A 22,038-nucleotide genomic window follows, 5' to 3' on the forward strand; every position below is an offset into this window, starting at 1 on the left:
TTTCAACACTGCCCTCTCCCTCCTCATTCTCCCGAGCTATCTACGTGCAAATGTCCATGTCCTTGCCCACATTCCTTTTGCTACCCCAACCAGTCACCTTAACTCTACTGAACATGCAAATAAAAAGGTCCTGCCCACAATTCAAACACAGCCCAGTCTTTTCAGATAGTTGCATCCTGGAGCACTTAGTTTACCTTCCTTGACTTCCCTCCAGACCTAAGCTGCTGCCAATGCTACAGAGCAGGGGTTTTTCCCATGCACAAATTACGTACATGATCACTAAGTGTCATGGTTCTAGGTTTTTTCCCTTACTTGTCTTGGAAACAACTTAATCAGCTTTTGCACTACAACTTCAAGTGATGGAAGATACCAGAGAGATTCTACAGGTGAATTTGCTTTTGATCTGTTGTTGGCTAGAGATTTCATACACTTATATTTCAGCAATGTATTTATTTGATCCCACCAGTGTTCTCCTTCAAGCATAAGGAGAACACTGTAAACTAGTATTTATTGTCTTTGGAATGTTAAAGTAATGATCTATTGTCTTGTTGCTTATGACTGATTGGAAATTGATTAGTGGAATGGAATGGGGAAAACATAGTAGCAGGTAGCATATATAACTTTTCCTGTCTGACTTGAAGAATGCTATATATTGGAAGGGAAAATATCAAATAAATTTAAAAATAAAATTATGGTACACCTCTGAACTAAGAGCATAAGTAGTTTAAGAAATTTATTATCTTAAGGGTTTCTCCATAGCTACTTCATACCTATTTGCCACCTTAGCTCTAGATTATATTTTATATAGCTGTTGTTGAAATTTGAAATTATGAAAGGATAAACTTTAAAAAGATGTATGCATTGTCCGTTTTACTGTAGTCCTTACCCAGACAAAACCCAAATGGGCCCAAGTTAAGCAATTTAAAAGGCAAATGCTAAAATTGGGCAGAAGGAGAAAGGAAAGAAAAAAAGAATAGGAATTGTGGAAAAAGGAAATCATGATTCTCCCTCATTGGGTCTGTGATGCTCTTCAGAGCGGGGGGACCTGTCATCCCTATTTGTGAAACCCTCAGTGCACTTTTTGGTGCTATATAAATAGTATTGCCTTGTTATTCAATGTCACAGGAGAAAGCTGCAGATTGTTCATTTAGGCCAGAGGTGGGCAAAGTTTTTGGCCTGAGGGCCATATTGAAGTTCCAAAAGTGTATGGAGGGCAGGTGTAGTGTATTAAATTGCTCCCTGTAGGAATATGCTACTTATGGCTGACAGTCTGGTGCCCCATGAGTGACACATTCCTACAGGGAGCAATTTAATATATTACACCCAGGCTCTCGCAGTCGTGCTGCCCAGCGCGCTGGCAGCACAGCGAGCTGAGGCTGCGGGGGAGGGGCCAGGGGCTAGCCTCCCTGGCCAGGAGCGCAAGGATCAGGCAAGACGGTCCTGCCGGCTGTAGTTTGCCCACCTCTGATTTAGGCTGTGATCTTGCAAGGTGCTGAGCGCCATTCATGTTGCCTGATTTGGCCCTTGTGACACTTTTTTTGTTTTGTTTTGCTGTTGGGAAGTGTGTCTCAGATTAGATGGTAGTAGAATACTCTGAGTCAATGACAGAAAACATGTACAGACATTTGAAGACCCATGGAAGAGCTGTTTGAGACGCCAACAATTGTACCTGTTCTTGTAAGAGCTGGAACCACAATCATGACACAGGCCAGGTTTCTGTAGCTCCGGCTATGCCCTGGGACTCTTTCTTCTTTCCCAAACTGAAATATACAGGACTCTTTTTATACCTTTTGAGGGCTTAAATAAGATTCTCAAACCCAGTCCTGACATTCCTTAGCCTAAGAGTTAAGGTGAAGCTGAACACTATGCAGTCCATTGTCTATTCAGTGTACTAAGAGGGCACTCCTGGTGGGTGTTTTCTGATGAGCAGGAGGAGGATGGCTTCCAGCACAATGAGATGGAGGATAAAGACAAGGGAGAAACAAAGTCTCCAAGGAGGATCATTTACTTTGCAAATGGTGAAACCATGGAAGAGTACAGTACGGAAGAAGAGGAGGAGGAGGAGCAGCAGCAGCCACTTGACACAGTGAGCCCTGTTATTGGCTTTTAGGAAACTCTGGGGAGACTGGAAGAGGGAAGGAGTGTTTCTGTTCTATGCACGTTAGAGAACACTGCACCCTTCACAGCCATAATAGCTAGCTCTGTAGATAATCACGTGCCTCTTTTTTTTTTTCTCTGTAAATATTGTGACTTCTCTAACAGAACAGATTTAGATAGCAATAGTACAAGCTTCTCCAAGTTCTCCTGCTAACATGCTTTATTCCTGATGCCCATGGGATTGACTGCTGAGGTGAGCGTAGTGGTTAAGCAGATCAAAACAGGAGGAAAAATTCATGGCTCTTATGCTGTACCCCTACCTAATGATAGCTGCATCTTGTGGTGACGATGCAGCAAGGAGATGAGAAGAAACCTACCCAAAAGGAATTCATGTCCCCAAGCAAAAACATGCAGGAGCATGTCTCCTGGTGCTCCGTGACCCATTCCTAAACACCATACATCCGTTTCCTCCTCTCTAAAATGAGAACAAGACTGAGGGCAGAGGTGAAAGTAAGCCAGTACGATCCAGTGCGGCATTCTGGCAAGAGCCAGTACGCCGTGTCAGACTGGACCAGCTTCCACGGCAGTGATTTAAAGGGCCCAGGGCTCCAGCTGCTGCGGGGAGCCCCAGGCCCTTTAAAGTGGCGCCAGAGCTCCGGCAGCCAGGCTTGGGCAGGGATTTAAACAGCCTGGTGCTCCTGCCACTGTGGGGAGCCCCGGGCCCTTTAAATCCCCACCGGAGCTCTGGATTTATCACACTCCAACCCAATGAAGTTATACGGACCTAATTTCTGAATGTACACAAGGCCTTAGTTAACTTGTTTTAATTCATCCCTATGTAGACAAGGCTTAAGTTACTGACCTCCCAGGGATACAGTGCCAATAAGTAATGTTTGTAAACATCTCTGAAAATGTAATGTATTATATTAGGCTAAGTATTGACATTTACATGTGTGTCTCTTTCTATCAAAAATCTCCAAACATTTTTAGTATTTTGGTCTGATCCTGCAAATACTTAAACCTGTGAACAACTTTATTCACATGAGGAAGTCCCATTGAGTTCAAAGTTCCTCAGAGGTTTATGTATTTTGCAGGATTGGACCCTTTGTGTTCTATTGTATATATGTTCGTTGTACTGATGATTCTTGTTGGCTTGGTAAATGGGACTGGTATCCCTAGACAGAGACTTGCTGTAAATCAGCTGAGACTAGCTAGCTTGAACAGCAGCCTTTGTAAAGACTGAAGAAAACAAATAGCTTTCTCCCCTACACAATGGGAGAGCCCTTGCATATGGCAAATATTATGGGCCAAATTAATCTCTGGTACAACCCCATGGACTAGTTCAGCTTTGTATGTCTAAAATTAAAGTTTTCCTTTTGTTCTTGTTTTGTAGTCCAAACTCTCCTGGGGGCTCTATCTGCGGCTGTGGGCAGTTCGAATCGCAACAACTTCACTATTTAGTAGGTATATTTTTTGGCATCAGTGGGAGGGTTATTTTAGATGAGTTTAATATAATTACCATTAAATATTATTAAAATATAAGACCACCACCAGAATGTTTTCCCTCATCTTTCATGTATTCTCTCAAAACTGGGTGTTGCTATTCTATAAAATCTCTCTCTCTCTCTCTCTCTCGATATATAGGTATTTTCTTTCAAGGAGATAGACATCAAGGTAACACTATTAAATATGAAATACTTTAGGTTAGATTATTTGGGATCAGGCCATTGTCATTTTAAAAAATCAGTTTCTTACAGCAACAAGAAAGAAGCTCCCACCAATGTGGGGACTGCCTCAGCATGCTCAACAGAGCAACCTGAATTCAGTGGCAGGAGCCTGGTGGCTGTACCAGTAAGTCATGATCTGGCTAGGCAGCCTTGGGGACTCTGACTTTTGTACTGCCCACATGTCTAGCACAATGTGCCATGCTGCCGCTATTGAAGAAGAGCAGGTTTCATTGGAAATAACCTCCGTGGCAGATGATTTCCTGTGGGTCTGCTGCCATGAAGCTGGTCTCACTTTCATTCAGCCCGCTAATACTAAATCAGCTTTTCATTGTCACAGTGATGGTTTTAACCAACACTAGCCTCTGTATATGTCATTTTAGTTGGCAGATGCTAGGTATCCTTTTCATTTCTAGTGTGACAGTATATCAAATACTGCATCTAAAATAACTACCTTAAAAGAACATTAAAGTTTCAAAGTCAAGCACTCAAAAGCAGGGAAATGCCAGAATTAAGGGTGCCTGAGCAATTTCCTTGTGCATAGGAATTCTGATATAATCTTCTGAGTTACATGATCACATACACCTCTACCCTGTTATAATGCAACCCGATATAACATGAATTTGGATATAATGTGGTAAAGCAGCATTCTGGGGGGTGGGGCTATGCCACTGTTGGCTAAGAGAAAGACAACGGCGCTGCTTGGCAGCACAGTTCAGCTAACAACTCCCAGTGCACAAACCAACAACCACCCCTCCCCCAAGTGAGCGATCAGAGGTACGGGCAGGTACAGGATTCACCAGCCAGCCTGAGACAGGCGGGAGTGGAGTCTTCTAGGTAACAGCCCGTCAGCCCCTCGTGGCAAGGTGTCGGCACACACGAGTGGACCCATCTTTACCTGAACAGAGCTCATTATTTTGCCACTACGTTGGACACGCTTCCAGAGCGGCCACCCACAGGGCCAGCCTCACCTGGCTCCCGCATCTACGGGTGATCTGGGGCTGCAGTGGTGGGGCACAGCGGGAGAGACAGGAGCCGCCAGCACAGCACCCTGCCTGAGCCTCGCCCCACTCCACCCCACAGGGCCCAGCTCCTCATTGAGGAGTCAGGCCGCACGATCCCTGCTGCCCACATAGCAAAGACTGCGGCCAGCCAGCACGGCCCTCAGCAGAGAGGCAGGACCGAGGAGCCACCTCACCCAGCAGGGAGGGGAGAGAGGACGGAGACTGAGACCTTGCGTGTGGGGATCACCGGGGTGGGAAAACAGGACTTCCCTGTTCCCTGCCTAGAGCAAGTTTGCAGCAAACAGCCCGGGGGTAGCCGCTGTGTAACTCAGACCTGCTGTGGTCACAACTGCCGCCATGCTGACCCCTTAGCCTAGAGTAGGGGTTGTAAGAGTGCTGAAAACTAGCTGTGGACTAGAGAGCTGGGGATCAGTGTCCATCAATCGAAGGCCAAAGCAAGTTCAATATAATGCAGTTTCACCTATAACGTGGTAAAAATTTTTGGCTCCCGAGGACCGCATTAGATCGGGGTAGAGATGTACTTTCCCCCACAAAACCCTTGCCTTATTCAGTACACACGAGGGATGGTGCTCAGTGAATAATTAGCTATTCAGTATCTGATTTTATCCTCTTCATTCCATGTGTGCTCCATGTGTTATTTACTGCACACCATCAAAATCCTAGAATTATTAATTTCCTCTTGAGCATCTCTATGATGCTGTCGTCATAGTGCTGTCATTGGAGTGGTTCACAAACACAATGGAGTTATTTTCACAACACTGTTCTATGGTATGGGGATATTACAAACACAATGGAGTTATTTTCACAACACTGTTCTATGGTATGGGGATATTACCTTCCTTTTACACACTGGGAACTGATGCACAGAAATTAGAGCCAAAATTGTCAAGTGTCAACTAATTTTGGGTGCCCTATTTGAGATGCATTTTTTGTAAGTACATAGCATATTAAGGTGCTTAATGCTCAAAGCAAAGCTCCTGTTGACTTCTATTGCAGCTGTGAGGTCAGCATTTCTACAGTTCAGATCTCATGTGTGTTAATCTGGGATTCAGAAAATGAGATGCGCGCACACAGTGGCCACTTGTGAAAACTTTTGTTATTGCCGCCACATAGGAACTTTGCAGCAGAGGCTGGGATCGAATCCTTTTCTCCGGGACAGCATTCAACTATCTTAATCATGACACCATCCTTTCTGTTCCTGCAATCCCTGCCTCATTCACTGCACACTTTCCAAATTGTGCAACAAATGAGGAAGGGATCCTGCAGACAACAATCTCCTTTACCGCACAATCACGATCCATTCACAGTCTGTCCTGTGTCTTGAATGAGGCAGAGGTCCTGTGGAAAAAAGTGATAATTAAAGACTACCACAGTGCATATATACAAGGCAATCTTAATTCTGGCATCTTTGGCACCTTAATGTTCTTTTAACTTAGTTTTTTTTAAATGTAATTTCCTGAATTTTTAAAAAAAGGAAAAAACAATCGTGTGAAACTATATTGACCCACAAACACATACGTGGGTCATCACCAGGGTTTGGATATTTAGATCCACAGCACAGTTGACTCCTCTGCCACTTGAGTTAAAAGATTAACCAGGAGCAGTAGAATGTTGTTATCCCTTCTAGTGGCAGGTCAACATGAAAGATAAGATGCAAACTTTGGCCATGGTTTCACAGCTATTTGCTACACAGCAAAGGAATAGTGAGACTTGAGAATAATGGGTTCAGTTCCGGGTTCTGGAGGAAAGTGTGCTCTAGTGGTTTATAACCACTGGCCCTCTCCCCTTCTGCTCCTATCCATCACATTCTCTGTTCCAGTTGCCCTGCCCTGTCCTGCATTTCTCTTCCCTGTCTCTCCTGCTCATACCTCTACATTCTAGTCAGGCTGCTTGCTCCTCTGTGCTTTCTGGGTACCAGCAAGGGGAGCATTGAGGGTGCAGGAGATGCAGTCTCCCTGGTCTCAGTTACAGTGGCTCCTGGGAACTGGGCAAAACAGTTGAAGGGAAAGAGCTACTCAGCTAGGGATGATGTATGCTCAGCTGCTCTTTGGGGATGGTGCATGCACAGTCTGGTCAGCACACAGGAGCTCTGAGGGATGGAGCATGCTCAGTGCAGATGGAATCTTCTGAGCAATTGGCTTCCAGCTTTTAACAAATCTCTACTGAGCACATGCTAACAGATTTTTTTCAGGGATGTTGTAAAGACCAAAACTGGAACTGGATTCAAAGGAGAATTACGTAAGTTCATGGAGAATAGGTTAATCAATGGCTGTTAGCCAAGATGATCAGGGGTGCAACCCCATGCTCTGGGTGTCTCTAGGCCTTTGACTGCCAGATGGCGAGACTGGACAATGGAATGGATTACTTGATGATTGCCCTGTTCTGTTCATTCCCTTTGAAGCATATGGCATTGATAGATGTCAGAAGACAGGTTATTGGACTAGATGGACCATTGGTCTGACTCAGTATGGCCATTCTTATGTTCTTATACTATGGCTTATAATGTGACCAAATCTGGGCAAATTTTCATAGGGATGGCAAAAGGTGCATCCTGACACCAGGGCAAAGCCAAATCTCAAGTCCCGGCTCTAAATCATGGAGGTGCAACAGCTTCCTCAATAAAACAGCAGTAAACCATTTTTTCCCTAACCTCGTTCTTGGAAATGACAATAATGTTAGTTGAAACTTCTGCAAAAATTTCAACTTGAGACCGACACCAGCCATGGAAAATTTCAGCTCCAGCAGTTTAAGTTTGGCAAAGTCATAAGCAACTGAAAACAGGATCTTTATAATGGAAAGTGTTAGGTAACTTTAACTATAGTCGTCTCTACCTGCCCCGCCTATAATAAATGGCATTACAGTAATTCCTCACTTAACGTTGTAGTTATGTTCCTGAAAAATGCAACTTTAAGCGAAACGATGTTAAGCAAATCCAATTTCCCCATAAGAATTAATGTAAATGAGGGGGTTAGGTTCCAGGGGAAATTTTTTTTTTCCACTGGACAAAAGACTATATATATATATATATACACACACACACACACACACACACACAAACGAGTATAAGTTTTAAACAAACAATTTAATACTGGTACACAGTGATGATGATTGTCAAGCTTGGTTGAGGTGGAGGAGTCCGAGGGTGGGATATTTCCCAGGGAATGCCTTACTGCTAAATGATGAACTAGCAATTGGCTGAGCCCTCAAGGGTTAACTCTCACACTCTTCAAGGCAGCAGGAATGGAGGGAGGGGAGACACCATCACAGACAGTGACACACACCATGTGTGTGTGAGAGAGATGCTCATTTCCCCTTTAAGTAGCTGACCCTACTCTGAAGTACGCTGCCTTGTTAATTAGATCAGCTTGCTGAGACTGCAGCTGCTGCCAGCAAGCTCCCTCCAGCCTGAGCCCTGTCGTGTGTGTCCCCTGCTCTGTGGAAGATGGGGTAAGTGGGGTGCAGGAGCAGGTAGGAGGTGGACACCCTGACATTAGCTCCCCTCTTTCTCCCTCTCCCCCCTGCACAGCAAGCAGGAGGCTCCTGGGAGCAGCTCCAAGGCAGAGGGCAGGAGCAGCACATGGCAGTGTGGGGAGGGACAGCTGAACTGCCCAGCAATTGATAGCCTGCTGGGCAGCTGCTGCACAGGGAACTTAGGGGAGCTGGGAGCTGATAGGGGGACTGCCGGTCGACCCTGGTTCCAAGCCCCGACCAACTAGCTGCAACGGGCTGCTGTTGCTGCAAGCCGTGGACAAAGCAGGCAGCTGCCAAACGACGTTAGAAGGGAGCATTGCACAACTTTAAACGAGCATGTTCCCTAATTGATCAGCAACGTAACAACAAAACAACGTTAACTGGGATGACTTTAAGTTACTATAATTGGTAGGCAGGAGGTAAAACAGTGGGTGGGCAAAATCTACCTGGGCTTTAGAAAATCCTTGTGTCCCAGATCAGACTGATATAAACCAACCGAAAATCAGGGCACAAATAAAGGTAGAACTACTGAAGCAGATTAGAAATTGGCAGAGGGACAAGAAACTGAAGCCATAAAGAAAAGAAATGGGTCAGAGTGAAGACAGGTTAACAAGCATAATACTGCAGAAAGATGGATTAGGACAATCTAGCTCTGCCAACTGACATTATTACATACAATTTTGATAAATTGTGGTACTCCAGGCATCCAGTGCTAAGTCTGAAAAAGTGGCACCTGAAAGCAGTCACAATGACTTTTTCCCCTTAAAAAATCAATAGCCTCCTAAACAAAAGAGGTATAAAGTCCATCTCTTCTCTCTGATAAAGAGGAAGGGAGACTTTTGTAAGTCGAAAGAAGATCCTGAAAGGAAAGAAGGCTTGTCTATGACCTCGTTACTATTTAAGAGTGAATTGACATGTAAAACAACCCAGGCTGAATTTGTTTACACAAAGTATAGTTGAAATACAGTATGGAAGAAACTGCCTCAGACTGCAACTGGTATAAGTGACATACAGTACATCATTTCCAGGAATGCTGGCCAATTCTTTGGAAAAAGATTGAAATGGGTAGCCATTAAGTAGTTTTCTGGAGTGAGGATTAGACATACTCAACGTGGACTTGTATTTCCTGAGCTGATGAAGACAGCCCTTGTCCTTTTGTTCATCTATACGTCAGTGTGTAAAATGATTTCTTTTCTCCCACCACATAAAGTGCCTCTCTATACAAGCTTCTTACTTATGTAAGGGATAGAATTGCTGTTATTCTTTCTCCTCCCTGTCTTTTCAGCTTGCGAATTCCTCGGTGGGAAGCTTGCCACGCTCTTTGGACTCAATGAACCTAAATATCAATATGCAATAGATGAATACTACAGGGCACAGAAGAAGGTAAATGAAATGCATACATAGCTTTTTAACAAGTGGAGAACAAAAAATATGGCACTTAATTTATCATGTTTTATTATTAAGAACCAACAGTCTTCCTTCCAAACAAGACACAAAACAAAGACTCTCGCCCCCAAAGAATTTACAATCTAAGCAAACCTGTGTGCATGTGTGTTCTTTCTCTTTTTCTCTCTCTGCATATGTAATTTAAAATCTTTTCAGTGGATCACTTGTGGGATCTTTGAAGCTTTACTAAGGTCACTAGATCTGTACAGGTCCTATGAAGAGCTTTGAGACGTGCTGGCATCAGAATGCACTATATACATTGAAGTGGCTGTGATTAAACTGTCAGGCTTCAGGGTTTTGATTTTAAATCTGTGTATTGTGTATTAGTTTTCTTCCAAAGTGACTTTCGGAGTCTTACTCTGTGAGTTGACAAGGTTGAGCTCCATTGCGAAGACAATCTGCATATGTTTCCTGGTAGTGGCAGAAAAGTTTGGTCATTCATTCTAACATCACTCCATGTTAGCAGATTCAGAAACCACTGTTGGGATGGGGGTTGGAGAAAAATATTGCCACACCTGTCTGGACTGAGTCAAGATGCTGTATTGGCAACACCTAAACAGAAGATGTTTGAATGGTGGTCCTAGAATAGAGAAGTAAATGAAAATTCCACGTGGAGAAGCCTTGGGGTGTGAACAACACAAACTCCTTAAAAAACTTCCTATTTTTAGTATTATTTTTTCTGTTGTCCGCTATTTACAAGGCACTAGAGGTCTGCTCTACTGAAATATTTATCTTAGCATTGCTGGCTTGTGCTCCAAAAGACTGTTCCAACTGAATAATGTAGTGTAATTCCAATTGTCCTCTTACTCATTCCTTCCAAAACTTGGAACAAAAGGACCTGCCCTGCCCTGCTATGTTGAGAAACTGGTTACTGATCACCGTGATATATGGCTGTTTTGTTGTAGGTTAAGTTGATCAAAGGCATGTCTGTTTCTTGAGGAAACTGCTGTGCACAAATGAGCATGCAGATGAAATGTTATATTCAGCTAAGGACACAGAAATTGGATGAGTTCTGTCAACCAGGGGCAGCTCTAGACATTTCGCCTCCCCAAGCAGGGCGGCATGCCGCGGGAGGCGCTCTGCCGGTCGCTGGTCCCGCGGCTCCGGTGGACCTCCCGCAGGCGTGCCTGCGGAGGGTCCGCTGGTTCCACGGCTCCACCAAACCCTCCGCAGGCACGCCTGCGGAAGGTCCACTGGAGCCGCCTGCCGCCCTCCAGGCGACCGGCACAGCGCTCCCCGTGGCATGCCGCCCCAAGCACGTGCTTGGCGTGCTGGGGTCTGGAGCTGCCCCTGCTGGCAACAAAGTTTTACAAGAAACAACCTTTTGAATTATGGTGGAAATGGATGTATAAGGACACCACCACATTTTCAGACAATTTTGCATGGTTGAAGGCTGCTTGTAAACAGAGATGAACCCAAGCTGCAAAATTTTGACCTGGGTCTGTATTTTGAATCTCCCCCAAATTTCAGAGATTTCCTTATATAGAATTTGAGTTTGGTCCTTTTAGAGAGAAGGACTAGTCACCATTTTTTTAATTCTAAATCCACCACAGACCCCCCAAAATCTGAAATACTTGCTTGGGGTCAGCTTTATTCTTTAAAAGATGGTCCTGTTGTCTCATCTATGGATTGTGTATTAGTCTGATTACTTAAGAATTCCCAGTTAGCACCGCAAGCTTGGATAGGTTCTTGTCTCAAGATCAAGGCCAGTAATATTAGCATTACTGTTCAGTTGGGAACCCTGATGTATATGGTTGCAACACTTACACTTATGGAAACCTTCTGTATATGTGATAGTTTTATTAATACAGTAAGCAAAGTCACAAACATTGCAACCCAGCAAGATAGATAGAGATAATACAGAATTTGCATCAGAGCATCCATATACTCACACCATCCATTGCAGAACGACCTGAAATGTTAGTCATTATCTGCCTCACCATCATCTCCCTCCTCATCACCATTTCCAGTGCTCATCATCCTGGCAGGGCCCAAGAGCTACATCTCTCCCTTCCTAAGCGCACAGGCTGGGAGACAACTTTTATAATGTGTTACGCTGACACCGCTATGCCTAACACATATTCAGTAGGGATTCCTTTCCTTGTCCTTATTTGTATTTCCTCACCCTACTAATGTTGGGGTGCCCTTGTCCCACAAGTCAGTAGGCCTTTTACCTCAAGCTTAATTAGAATATATGCCAATTGGTTACCATGGCACTCTTGTGATCAGCCATTTGCGAATGTTCCTAATTTAAAATATCTCAAACCAGTATAAACGAGAATCTTATGGTTACCTGTTAGCAGTTTAGTCATTACAGCATTTTCTTATGATCTGGGGTTACTCCTGGTTAACTGCATAGGCTGAGGCTTTGGTGCCTTATTCCTTGTTTAGCTAAGCTATTGTCTTACAGGCTGTGGCCCGTAAACTCCTTGCTTTACTGCCTTAACTTATGTCTATGCCTTACCTAGCAAATACCTATCCCTATAGGCTACACTCCTATTTTGTGTGAAAATGGCATTGTGGGTTTTCAGTTTGTAGACCAATAATTTCCATATTAAATATGTTTTTACAGGTGTTTAAAAATATAAAAATCTCATCTCCAGCTCTGCAAATTCAGCCTGAGATCTTCCACTCAAGTTGGTTCTTTCTGGCTCTTCACTAGTCAAACACTGTGCTTTCCATCTGTGCAACCCCATTTGTCCTCAAATTTAAGCCCTCAGGTACATCTCTGCAGACCTATTTAATTCCTGTTAGTGGGCTTGAAAAGGGAAACTGAGAGCATAAGTTGAAGACAATAGGATTGCATAGGAGGCTTTGCAACTGGAACATAACAATTCTGACCCATGAGGGTGCCCCCCAAACCCCTCCAAAAAATCCAGCTTACCTGGCCAGAGCTATATGTTCTGCAGAATTGGCACAGCTTAAAAAAAAAGTAGTAATTACTTTTTTTCACTAAAGCAAATAGATCTCTTTCTGAATAGGATGACCAGATGTCCCATTTTTAAAGGGATAGTCCTGTTTTTTGAGGACTTTTTCTTGTATAGGTGCCTATTACCCCCCACTCCCTGTCCTGTTTTTTCACAGTTGCTGTCTGGTAACTCTATTTCTGAATAAACTCACAGAGCAGAGCGGTAAGAGGGTGGTGATTTTACATAGTTACTTTTCAGGGTAGACTTTAAGTATGTTTCATGGCTTGTAGCATTTTTAATTCCAGAACAGATCACTACTTCAGAAACTTAAAACAAGTTCCAAGCTATAGCGCTGGCCTTTCTCAGAGTTCCTGTTACTTTTGTGTATAACAGTTACAGCCAGTTAGACAGTAACCCAACCTTATGTAATGGAGCTACTCAGCCCAAGGTAACAAAAAACTCACATTGCTATCAGCGTCAGTGTCTCCTTATAGGAGATATCAGAATAGGTTTCATTTTGTCCAGTGAATTTTTCTTATTGTCTTGTCTTCATTACAGGAAAGTGAAGATGATGAAGATGGTGAAAAGATCTCTGAGACAAATGAGGCAGAATCTCTGAATGAAAAACACCACCTTGAGGTACAGAGTGTAGAATATGGCTCTATTAGACTCAAGGATACTATGGAGTTTTCTCAAAGAAGCACTTTTACAAACATTAATGAGGCTTCAAAACATGACCTACAAAGTCCAAACTCTATCTCAGCTGTTAAGAAATGATGGCAACATTGTCAGTGTGGTCTCTTCTGACACTGAAATAACTCTATAATAGGACATGAATATATCATTAGCATGCTCTGGGCCTAACACGTCACATTCCTTTGTCCAGAAGTGTTATTCAAGTGTCCAATAGCCAGCTTGATAGAGCCAAAATAGCTCTGTGACAGAAAAAGGTAGAAAGGAGATGGTGAAGGTTTAATGCTGCCTTCTGTAACATCTGACTCTTTACTATTTGAGCTAAGAAGGTTAATGGAGCATCTGCCACCTGGTTCCCTGTGTTTATGAGCATTGAACTGGAGCCCTTACATTCTGATGTGTGAATCATGGACTTGACATTAGATGGTTACTTTTGAAAGTGGAAAACATCCGATTGGGACTATGCAATGGAATTTGGTATGCTAGGATATCTAAAGCAGCCTGCTGAATCATAGTCTATTCTGGGTAGCTACAGATGCTTCCTAATCAAAATAAGAATGATGTAAAACTTGCCTTTTTGTTTTAAGTGAATGAGTGAACACTAAGAAAACTAATAGTCACTTTGTGGATTCCCATGTTCTTATATTTTTAGACTGTTCTATTTCTAGACTGTAAGTTGCTAAAGGAATGGGTCCTTTTGTATAAAAACTAGGGTTGTTGATTAATTGCAGTTAACTCACGCAATTAACTCAAAAAAATTAATCATGATTAATCACACTGTTAAACAATAGAATACCAACTGGAATTTATTAAATATTTTGGATTTTTTTCTACATTTTCAACTATATCAATTTCAATTACAACACAGAATACAAAGCGTACAGTGCTCATGTTATATTATTTTTATTACAAATATTTGCACAGTAAAAATGATAAACAAAAGAAAACAAGTACCATAATGCAATCTCTTTATCGTGAAAGTGCAACTTAAAAATGTAGATTTTTTTGGTTACATAACTGCACTCAAAAACAAAACAATGTAAAACTTCAGAGGCTACAAGTCCACTCAGTCCTACTTCTTGTTCAGCCAATCGCTAAGAGAAACAAGTTTGTTTACACTTATGGAAAATAATGCCGCTCACTTACAATGTCATCTCAAAGTGAGAACAGGCATTCACTTGGCACTGTTGTAGCTGGCGTCACAAGATATTTGTGCCAGATGCGCTAAAGATTCATATGCCTCTTCATGCTTCAGCCATCATTCCAGAAGACATACTTCCATGCTGATGACGCTCATTAAAAAATAATGCATTAATTAAATTTGTGACTGAATACCTTGGGGAACAATTGTATGTTTCCTGCTCTGTTTTACCCACATTCTGCCATATATTGCATGTGATAGCAGTCTCAGATGATGACCCAGCACATGTTGTTCATTTTAAGAACACTGTCACTGAAAATTTGACAAAATGCAAAGAAGATACCAATGTGAAATTTCTAAAGATAGCTACAGCACTCGACCCAAGATTTAGGAATCTGAAGTGCCGTCCAAAATCTGAGAGGGACGAGGTGTGGAACATGCTTTGAGAAGTCTTAAAAGAGCAACACTCTGATGCGGAAACTGCAGAACCCAAATCACCAAAAGAGAAAATCAACCTTCTGCTGGTGGCATCTGATTCAGATGATGAAAATGAACATGTGTCGATCCGTACTGCTTTGGATCGTTATTGAGCAGAACCCGTCATCAGCATGGACGCACATTCCCTGGAATGGTGGCCAAAGCAATAAGGGACATATGAATCTTCAGTGCATCTGGCATGTAAGTATCTCGTGATGCCAGCTACAACAGTGCCATGCAAATGTCTATTCTCACTTTCAGGTGCAAATGTAAACAAACTTGTTTGTCTGAGCAATTGGCTGAACAAGAAGTACGACTGAGTGGACTTGTAGGCTCTACAGTTTTACATTGTTTTATTTTTGAATGCTGGTATTTTTGTACATAACTTTACATTTGTAAGTTCAACTTTCATGCTAAAGAGATTGCACTACAGTACTTGTACTAGGTGAATTGAAAAATACTATTTGTTTTTTACAGTGCAAATATTTTTAATAAAAATAAATATAAAGTGAGCACTGTACACTTCGTATTCTCTATTGTAATTGAAATCAATATATTTGAAAATATAGAAAACATCCAAAATATTTAAATAAATGGTATTTTATTATAGTTTAACAGCGCAATTAGTCACGATTAATTTTTTTAATCACTTGACAGCCCTAGTAAAACCAAAAGCCTAGTCTATTGATTTAATTTGTGTGGTATCTTGTCATGGTCTTATTTTGGTGCCTGTCCTAGTATCTATAGAGTTAATGTTTGTGTGGAGACACGGGCCTGAACCAGGTATGAACACCTCCCTGCATTCTAAGGTAGTTCCCAATTGGATCAGAATTCCAGGGAATGGACCAGTCTCTAATTTCGCACTGTGAGTTGGGTATCACTTGCCAAGATACACACATGTATAATTACATTATTTCAGCTCTTCTTCCCCCGGCCCTGTGAGACCCATGCTCCAATGCCATGTCCGCAGGAAGGGGTGTGTCTCGGCCTCACTGGAAGTGAATGAAGGATGGGAATAGCAGAACACAGAATAGGTTTGGCACTGCTTTGTCTGTGGGTAGAGAATTGGAGAAGTAGTAGATTGAACAGGAAACCTCAACAGGAGTGCGGAACTCTTTTACACAAAGCAGCTTATTTTCCACACCATTCAGCCCTCAAGCAGTAGGTGTTTTATTAGTACTGGGGGGCTTCCTACATTCCCCCCTGGAGACTTGCAAGGAAGCAAAAAGGAAAGTCTGCTGTGGCTGTGATTAGATCTGTCTCCCTGCAGAGAGGCTCTGCTGCTCTTACAAGGTACTTCTTCCTGGTATGCACAGGATTCTATCCTGTGTAGAGCAAACAGTGATGTAAACAGTGGCTTTATCCTACACCTCATCTTTAAGCCTCTATTTAGTGCTAAAGGCACCACTTCTGTCACTGCTGAATTTGACCTGAAGACTCATGAGAACTGCATCTAATTATGTCAGACTTACTCCAGGCTGAATTATTGGGACCTTTCTGAAGAATAATGCCCCAGTTGTGCTAGATACTGTTACACATGTCATTTAAAAAGGCAGTCCCTGCTTCAAAGAGTTTACATCTTACCATATGATGAAAAACAAGTTCACACAGCAAACAAATGAAGAGGCAGAGGACAAAGTGTGACAGATTGACAATTATATCTTGAATAAACTTTACTAAATTAAGTTAAACCTATTGAATTAGTTTTAACTTCTCTGGAGTTCATTGTATTAAAAATGCAACTGTGTATGTGTTGTTTTGGAATTGTATGTATTTCCCTGGGAAGGGTAAGTAGGAGAACAGCAGGGGTTGATTAGGCAAATTCACTCAGGTTGTAACATCTCCAGAGAAACTACCCCCCTAGATAGGTGGCACATTTATTAGTCCAAGGACCAACAGACAAAGAAAGGGTTTTTGGATAAATAGCCTGGTTTTAAACTGGCTCGGGGCCTTCTTTCTGATCCAGCAAGTGGACAGGACCCCTGATCCATGGAGGGCCCCAAGCTTTAGAGTATGGTTGGAAGGACTGGGCCAGCCAGAATCCATATTAGGAATGAGGTTAATTTTGGTAGGCTTAATAGCATGCATGTAGATTCTTTATTATTTTGAATATGTTTTCTCTGTAGTGCTTTTTACTTTACGAAACCCAAGATATAAAGTAGGCTTACATAGAAAGAATTGTGTGGTACCTATAACTAGCCATTACATCTATTAATGGTCTCTAAAGAGAAAGCAAGCAGGTGTCCTCTGAAGGCAAGGAATTGTGTGGTTTGGAAATCCCCTGGTCAGAAGGGAAAAAGACACTGGTCTACACCCAAGAGAGACAACAGCTGGGGAGCTGAAAGCCAAGGGTTGGTGTTGTGCTAGACCACTGAAGAGAAACATAGGTGCAGTTGCCCTGAACTGTGACACATGGTACCAGTGAAACATTCATGTTCATGTAAATAAGCAAGGGGTAGAGGGGGGTGAGCTGGGGCTGTGGAAGACCTTGCCATGGGAGAGAGGGGCAATGACAGACAATGGAGAAGAGTGGCCAGCTCTATTACCAATCCCATGCATTAAAATCTTGAAATGGTAAAAAAATAAAATCTTGTTTTTATTTGTCTTCCGGTTTTTGAGCCTTTAAGCTTTCAGATTTTTTCCCACAACCATGAAGGCTAGAAAGCTGAGGTACTAATCACCTGACTCCAGGAGCTGAAGCTTTAAGACAAAAACCAGATATTGCCAGATTCATGATAAAATGTGAGAATTGGCAATAGTGCAGGAAGGAGGGAAGAGCAGAGGAGAAGTCATGGACACTGATGGACTAGAAATCACAGAAGGACTGGATGGTTAGAGGAGAAAGAAAGAGCAAGTGAGCAATACCAGAGACAATGTGATATCAGACAAGGGAGTTCAGCAATGGAGAGTGTGAGCAAAGGTACCCTGTATTCACCCTACACACTACTGCAATAATATTTGAACAAAATATGCCTTGTGAGATCTCATCTGAAAGCTAAAGCCACACTGGTTATCAATTTCATTGTAAAATGCGTGTGTTAACTTTGTGCGAAGTTAGAATTCCATCTGTATAATGTTACTAGAAGTTTAAGACAAAGACAGGTTAGCCTAGGTAAAGGTGATAAACAGGTGCATCCTGGACAAATGAATGTTGGGTTTATCTCAGTTTTTACATATTAACTATAAACAAAACTATCAAGCTAAAGCAGTGGGGCTTATCTTGAGCCTGAACTTGAAAGAGAGAATTAACCTGGCTCTTGCACCCCAGAGGGACACAGGTGACTGAGTCCCCAGGACACCTTTCTGACCTGTAAAATGAAGATGTCCGTTTGGGAATAGAAAGAACAGAGAGGCTCTCCATCTTGATCCTGCACCTTAAGGAGACAATGAAACGAAGCGATTTGATCTCTGTGAGGGGTCCTGGTCAGGCCAGCCAGTAAAAAAGCTGGAAAGGAGACTGGGGGTAAGATAAACTATCTTGAACAAAGACTGTATCTTGCTAGATTAAGTTTTTGACTTTTAGATGCATGTTTTCACTTTTATTTGCTTGTAACCATTTCTACCTTTATCTCTTTTACTTGATATCACTTAATCCATGCTCTTCTGTTAATAAACTTTTCGCTTTTACGATAAACCAATTCAGTGCTGTGTTTGAAGAGAAGGGAGTATTTACCTCAGTTAAATTAATAAGCTAGACCACTGAAGAGAAACATAGGTGCAGTTGCCCTGAACTGTGACACATGGTACCAGTGAAACATGTACCTTTAACAGAGCAGCAAACAATCTCTTCTGTGAATGAACAGTGGTAGGAGCTGTGCATTGCAGAGAAACATCTTTGAGGAGCTTGGGGGGCTGGAGTTCACTGATCGTTACCTGCTAGGCAAGGTCTGGGCTAGGAGAACCTTGAGGAGTTTGCTACTTGGGAAGACAGGCTGGTGTGGCAGGGAGCTGACACACACTCTAGTTGCCAGCAAAACTCATTCTTGCTGAGGCAGAGAGGTAACACAGTGACTCACAGTTCTGCGTATCCCCAGCAGTGTGTTACAGAGAGTAAGAGCTTAATCCAGGATTGCAAGTTAAACAAGGTGCTGAGTGTGGTGAGACAGGAGGTTAGTGGGTCAGATGCAGACTTCAGCTGTAAAAGTTCTGATTTCCTCTTCTCCACCCATCCCCTTTATAAGCCTCTTGATAACACAGAACATCTTCATTTCCCCCACTCTTTCCACTGGAAAGTTTGTGTGTCAACAGGGGCCTAGTATGTGGAGAGGAGCAGGCCACAAATAAACACAAGGTCCTGAGCCTTGTTTGTAGAACAGTGGTTCTGGACAATACAACAAATATAAATCTATACAAAAATCTGGAATGCACAATACTGGTAACTGATTTTGTTTCCCTCTGGAGGATTTCTTTGTGTACCAACACAATCACTGATGTGTCAACAAACTTTATAATGTGGAGGGTGTGATGCCTCCCTGTCACATCCCCCCACAGATACATATTTGGGATTGGGTTGCTGGACACCCTCATGTTCCTCCATTAGCTCCATTCCTGGCTAGAACAGTTATTTTCAGATGTAGACCCAAACTGGGACTTCCTCAAGATTCAAGGAGAACTGAATTTGGTGTTTCCATTTGGGCCTGGAGCATCTCTTGTGTAAAAGAAGAAACAAGGCTCAGCTGTAATGAAGCTATGGGGAGTTCTTTACTACCTCAATGAAGATTACTGTATACAGCAGACAGAAAGCTGTATTTCTCCCTAACCCTGCTAGCCTGATACAGCTTATGCTGTCTGTCACAGTTCCCAGGCAAACTGCATCCGTGACCTCTGGTCTTGTCGAGTGCATCCCGTTCATGCTTTTAGGCCTCCGGCTGTCACCTGGCTTTGAGTGGAGTCATGCAATTCTCCCACTCCGAGACTGGGCCTTGGCTGCAGTGCCCAGGCACTAACCGGACCTCAGCAGGTTACGCTCAGACTCTGCAGTTTTGTTCTCTCCACGAACAATGACAGCAGTGACTGGGAGTGGACAGCCTCCTTAGAGCAAAGTATTATTTATTTTGAACAAAAGCATTTAAGAGAAAATGGGTCTTAAAACAACAAATATACTGAAAGCATTTCTGGCTTTTCCCTAAGTCTTACCATTCCCTGGATCTGGGAAGGGAAACTTCTTTAGGCTCCCTCTACAGCATCTTTCTCTCTCTACCTGTCTTCCTAAACAGCTGCTGCTATGTCCTTTCTTCCCTTGAGAAGTGCTTTAAAACTCTTTAGCGTTTATTTCATTTCAAGGCTCCTAGCTTTGGCAAAAAAAGGCTTGCAACTTGATGGAGATAGCATCCTTGGATATGATAGTTTGTCGCAGAGTTGAAAATGTGTGCTCGTGTGTTCTTATCTAGGTATATTGTGTTGCTTTCTTGTTTGCTTTTCCCACTACCCCCTATTAAGTTAGATCCATACAGGTAATTCTAATAACCCAACATAGTTATACAATAATTTTATCTGATTGGCTAGGTCATTTACAATATTCAAACTGTTATTCCATATCAATATTCATAAATTCATACATATCAATTCTTTGTCTATCACACTGCCTTGTTTCATCAGATAGTGCCTCTGCAAGTGCTGGCATATAGACCAAGCAGCTATGACAGGGACTGCTGAGTTCACTACAGAGCACATCTCCCTCCTAAACCTATAAGAAGTTAAAAAGACCAACAACGTGATCAACTTACAGTTTCATAACGTTTTCAGTAGCTTTAGGAGTGAAAGGTCAACTAGAGCTTTGATTGTTAATGAGAGAGCAGGAGAGGAGTGTGTGTGAGAGAGAGCATGCTGTTATCAAGATCAAAGCATATTCTTGTTGCCAATATGCCACCATATTAATATACTATCTACTATAGTGAACAGCAATTCTCTGATCAAACTTCCAATGAAGGCTGTAACATGACAGTGTAACAAGTCCATACTAAATACTGTGACAAACCCAGACTATCTACTAAATCTTATTTACTGTAACTTTAATAAAGTGCTAAATAAACACACAAGCCCAGATTGCTACAAGCCGGCAGGATGTAGACATATGGATAAATGAGCTTTGATGGTAACTTCAATGCATGCTAATTTCTGGCTTTAAAGAATGTGCAATAAACACAGCTGCCAGAAGTGTGATCTGAAATTAGACACTAATTAAATTAAATTCCCACTGGAATGAGATTAGCTGTGCACCTTGTGGTCTATTTTTTGTAACCAGAGTAACTCAAATGATAATGACTTTTTCTTCCATGGCTAGGCAGGGGGCCAGCAGCCATTAGTGAAATCTATTTTGGTTTTTATTTCTTATAATTAATTTTTTTGCATTGAGATGATCTAATTGTTCACAAAGCTACTGATGGAGCCAAGTGTTCCTTTCACTTTTACCTTCATCCTCTCTTTCTCTTCATTTATTTATTACATTCATGTTTTATATCTTAATCAACTCTTCAGGGTAGGGACTCTCCCTCTGTGTCAGTGGTGTCAAACACTTGGTGTGCAGGCTACATAGGACCCATATAATGTTTGGAATTTAAGATTTAAATAAAACAAAAAAGAAGTTACTAGGCCTTGTGGTCAGAGAGAGAACCTTCTTTCTAAATATAACCAAGGGTAAACAAAGTAGTGTTGTCTTCCTGAGTCTGAAGCCAGCTTGAAACAATTAGGCTGGGAGGTATGAACATCTTCAGATTCTCCCCACCAAGTAATCTCAATGAAGAGTTAATGCTAAGGTCCAACAAGGACACTTTCATGTAAGCATGAACTATTTCATTGCTGGTCATTTAGTGGATGAAATAGGACTGGGGATGGGGACAGGAGCTGGGAGTTGCTGCAGGGAAGGAAATAGAGAAAACTAAGGCCAGGGGACTACAATAAAAAGTTAAGTATACCCATCTACGTCGCTTAGGGGTGTGACAAAACCACACCCCTGAGCGACGTAGTTAAGCTGATCTAACCTCCCCCACCCCCGCTGGTGTAGACAGCACTAGGTCATCGGGAGAATTCTTCTGTCAACCTAGCTACTGATTTGT

The 22,038-nt window shown here is 42.4% G+C and overlaps 1 protein-coding gene and 1 long non-coding RNA gene across 2 annotated transcripts; one reads left to right on the plus strand and one right to left on the minus strand.

The window, feature by feature from the left end:
• The first annotated feature begins 251 nt into the window (after positions 1 to 251).
• FAM177B (family with sequence similarity 177 member B) lies at positions 252 to 13,930 on the plus strand. The gene is made up of 5 exons (XM_039529000.1): positions 252 to 386; positions 1,931 to 2,086; positions 3,491 to 3,557; positions 9,603 to 9,700; positions 13,231 to 13,930. Exons 1-5 carry the CDS (start codon positions 360 to 362, stop codon positions 13,447 to 13,449), a joined length of 567 nt encoding a protein of 188 aa, XP_039384934.1. The 5' UTR covers positions 252 to 359; the 3' UTR covers positions 13,450 to 13,930.
• On the minus strand, positions 5,955 to 12,002 carry LOC120400441. The gene is made up of 3 exons (XR_005595813.1): positions 11,656 to 12,002; positions 9,552 to 9,653; positions 5,955 to 6,184 (listed from the first exon to the last, which is right to left on the minus strand). It is a non-coding gene; the product is annotated as an uncharacterized LOC120400441 (long non-coding RNA).
• Positions 13,931 to 22,038: the final 8,108 nt, after the last annotated feature.

The sequence above is a fragment of the Mauremys reevesii genome, linkage group 3, assembly GCF_016161935.1.
Source record: "Mauremys reevesii isolate NIE-2019 linkage group 3, ASM1616193v1, whole genome shotgun sequence".
Lineage (NCBI taxonomy): Eukaryota > Metazoa > Chordata > Testudines > Geoemydidae > Mauremys > Mauremys reevesii.